Below are 1,325 nucleotides of genomic sequence, written 5' to 3'. Positions count from 1 at the left end.
GCGCGGTTGTTCCACGCCAGGTAAGTAAGTAGCACATGCGCGGTTGTTCCACGCCAGGTAAGTAAGTAAGTAGCACATGCGCGGTTGTTCCACGCCAGGTAAGTAAGTAAGTAGCACATGCGCGGTTGTTCCACGCCAGGTAAGTAAGTAAGTAGCACATGCGCGGTTGTTCCACGCCAGGTAAGTAAGTAGCACATGCGCGGTTGTTCCACGCCAGGTAAGTAAGTAGCACATGCGCGGTTGTTCCGCGCCAGGTAAGTAAGTAAGTAGCACACTCATGGATGTTTCTGTCTAATGGTCTAGTTAGACTTACACTGGTGGGGTGCACGGGCGGAAGTGTCAGCAGGGACAAACGGTAATTAGACTTACACTGGTGGGGTGCAGGAGCGGAAGTGGCAGCAGACACAGCGGGATGAAAAGCACAACAATCAGATTCCTCGCCCTCCACAGCTTCCGGAACAGATCCATCCTGGCCGCGGCCTCCAGCCTCATGGGTGACCCGGGGAACCGGTGCTGGCTGACCCGGTGCTGGCTGACCCGGTGCTGGCTGACCCGGTGCTGGCTGACCCGGTGCTGGCTGACCCGGTGCTGGCTGACCCGGTGCTGGGTGACGCTGGGCACGACGCGCGCGGAGGAGGACGAGCGAGTGGAGCGATGGTGACTCGGGGGCGGAAGTGTCAAAGTTGTACTTCCTCCAAGACTCACGCAAAACTGCTCTCTCCGTCTGGGCGTCAGGTGAGGCTGCGCGCGCTTTTATGGGCCTGCTCTGATATGCTAATGAGCCATCGCTGTGCGCCAACCTCTGCTTGTGTCTCAGCCAATCACATGTCATATGCTAATGAGCCATCGCTGTGAGCCAACCTCTGCTAGTGTCTCAGCCAATCACATGTCATATGCTAATGAGCCATCGCTGTGCGCCAACCTCTGCTAGTGTCTCAGCCAATCACATGTCATATGCTAATGAGCCATCGCTGTGCGCCAACCTCTGCTAGTGTGTCAGCCAATCACATGTCATATGCTAATGAGACATCGCTGTGCGCCAACCTCTGCTAGTGTCTCAGCCAATCACATGTCATATGCTAATGAGACATCGCTGTGAGCCAACCTCTGCTAGTGTCTCAGCCAATCACATGTCATATGCTAATGAGCCATCGCTGTGAGCCAACCTCTGCTAGTGTCTCAGCCAATCACATGTCGGCTATGGTTGCATATGGGCGTGGCTGTGCGCAGGCGCGGTGGGGACGATGCTGCCACTTTTGCTATCGATCTGATATCAAGTAAAGGCAATATGCCAATTCTTTTTTTTTTTTTTTGCTTTTAATTTG

At 54.4% G+C, this 1,325-nt stretch overlaps 1 protein-coding gene across 2 annotated transcripts in view; it reads right to left on the bottom strand.

Moving 5' to 3' along the window:
* slc13a4 (solute carrier family 13 member 4) overlaps window positions 1-747 on the bottom strand; it is a 98,293-nt gene extending 97,546 nt beyond the window's left edge. For both annotated transcript variants that reach the window (XM_062066664.1, XM_062066665.1), the window contains exon 1: window positions 370-747. In XM_062066664.1, the coding sequence (XP_061922648.1) occupies window positions 370-492 (123 nt within the window). In that variant the 5' untranslated portion in view covers window positions 493-747. The remainder of the gene's footprint in view (window positions 1-369) is intronic.
* Between the last annotated feature and the right edge of the window lie 578 nt (window positions 748-1,325).

This window comes from Entelurus aequoreus, linkage group LG12 (genome assembly GCF_033978785.1).
Source record: "Entelurus aequoreus isolate RoL-2023_Sb linkage group LG12, RoL_Eaeq_v1.1, whole genome shotgun sequence".
In the NCBI taxonomy this organism is placed as follows: domain Eukaryota; kingdom Metazoa; phylum Chordata; class Actinopteri; order Syngnathiformes; family Syngnathidae; genus Entelurus; species Entelurus aequoreus.
Note: the sequence above shows the minus strand (reverse complement) of the source record. Positions and strands in the feature narration are given on the sequence as shown.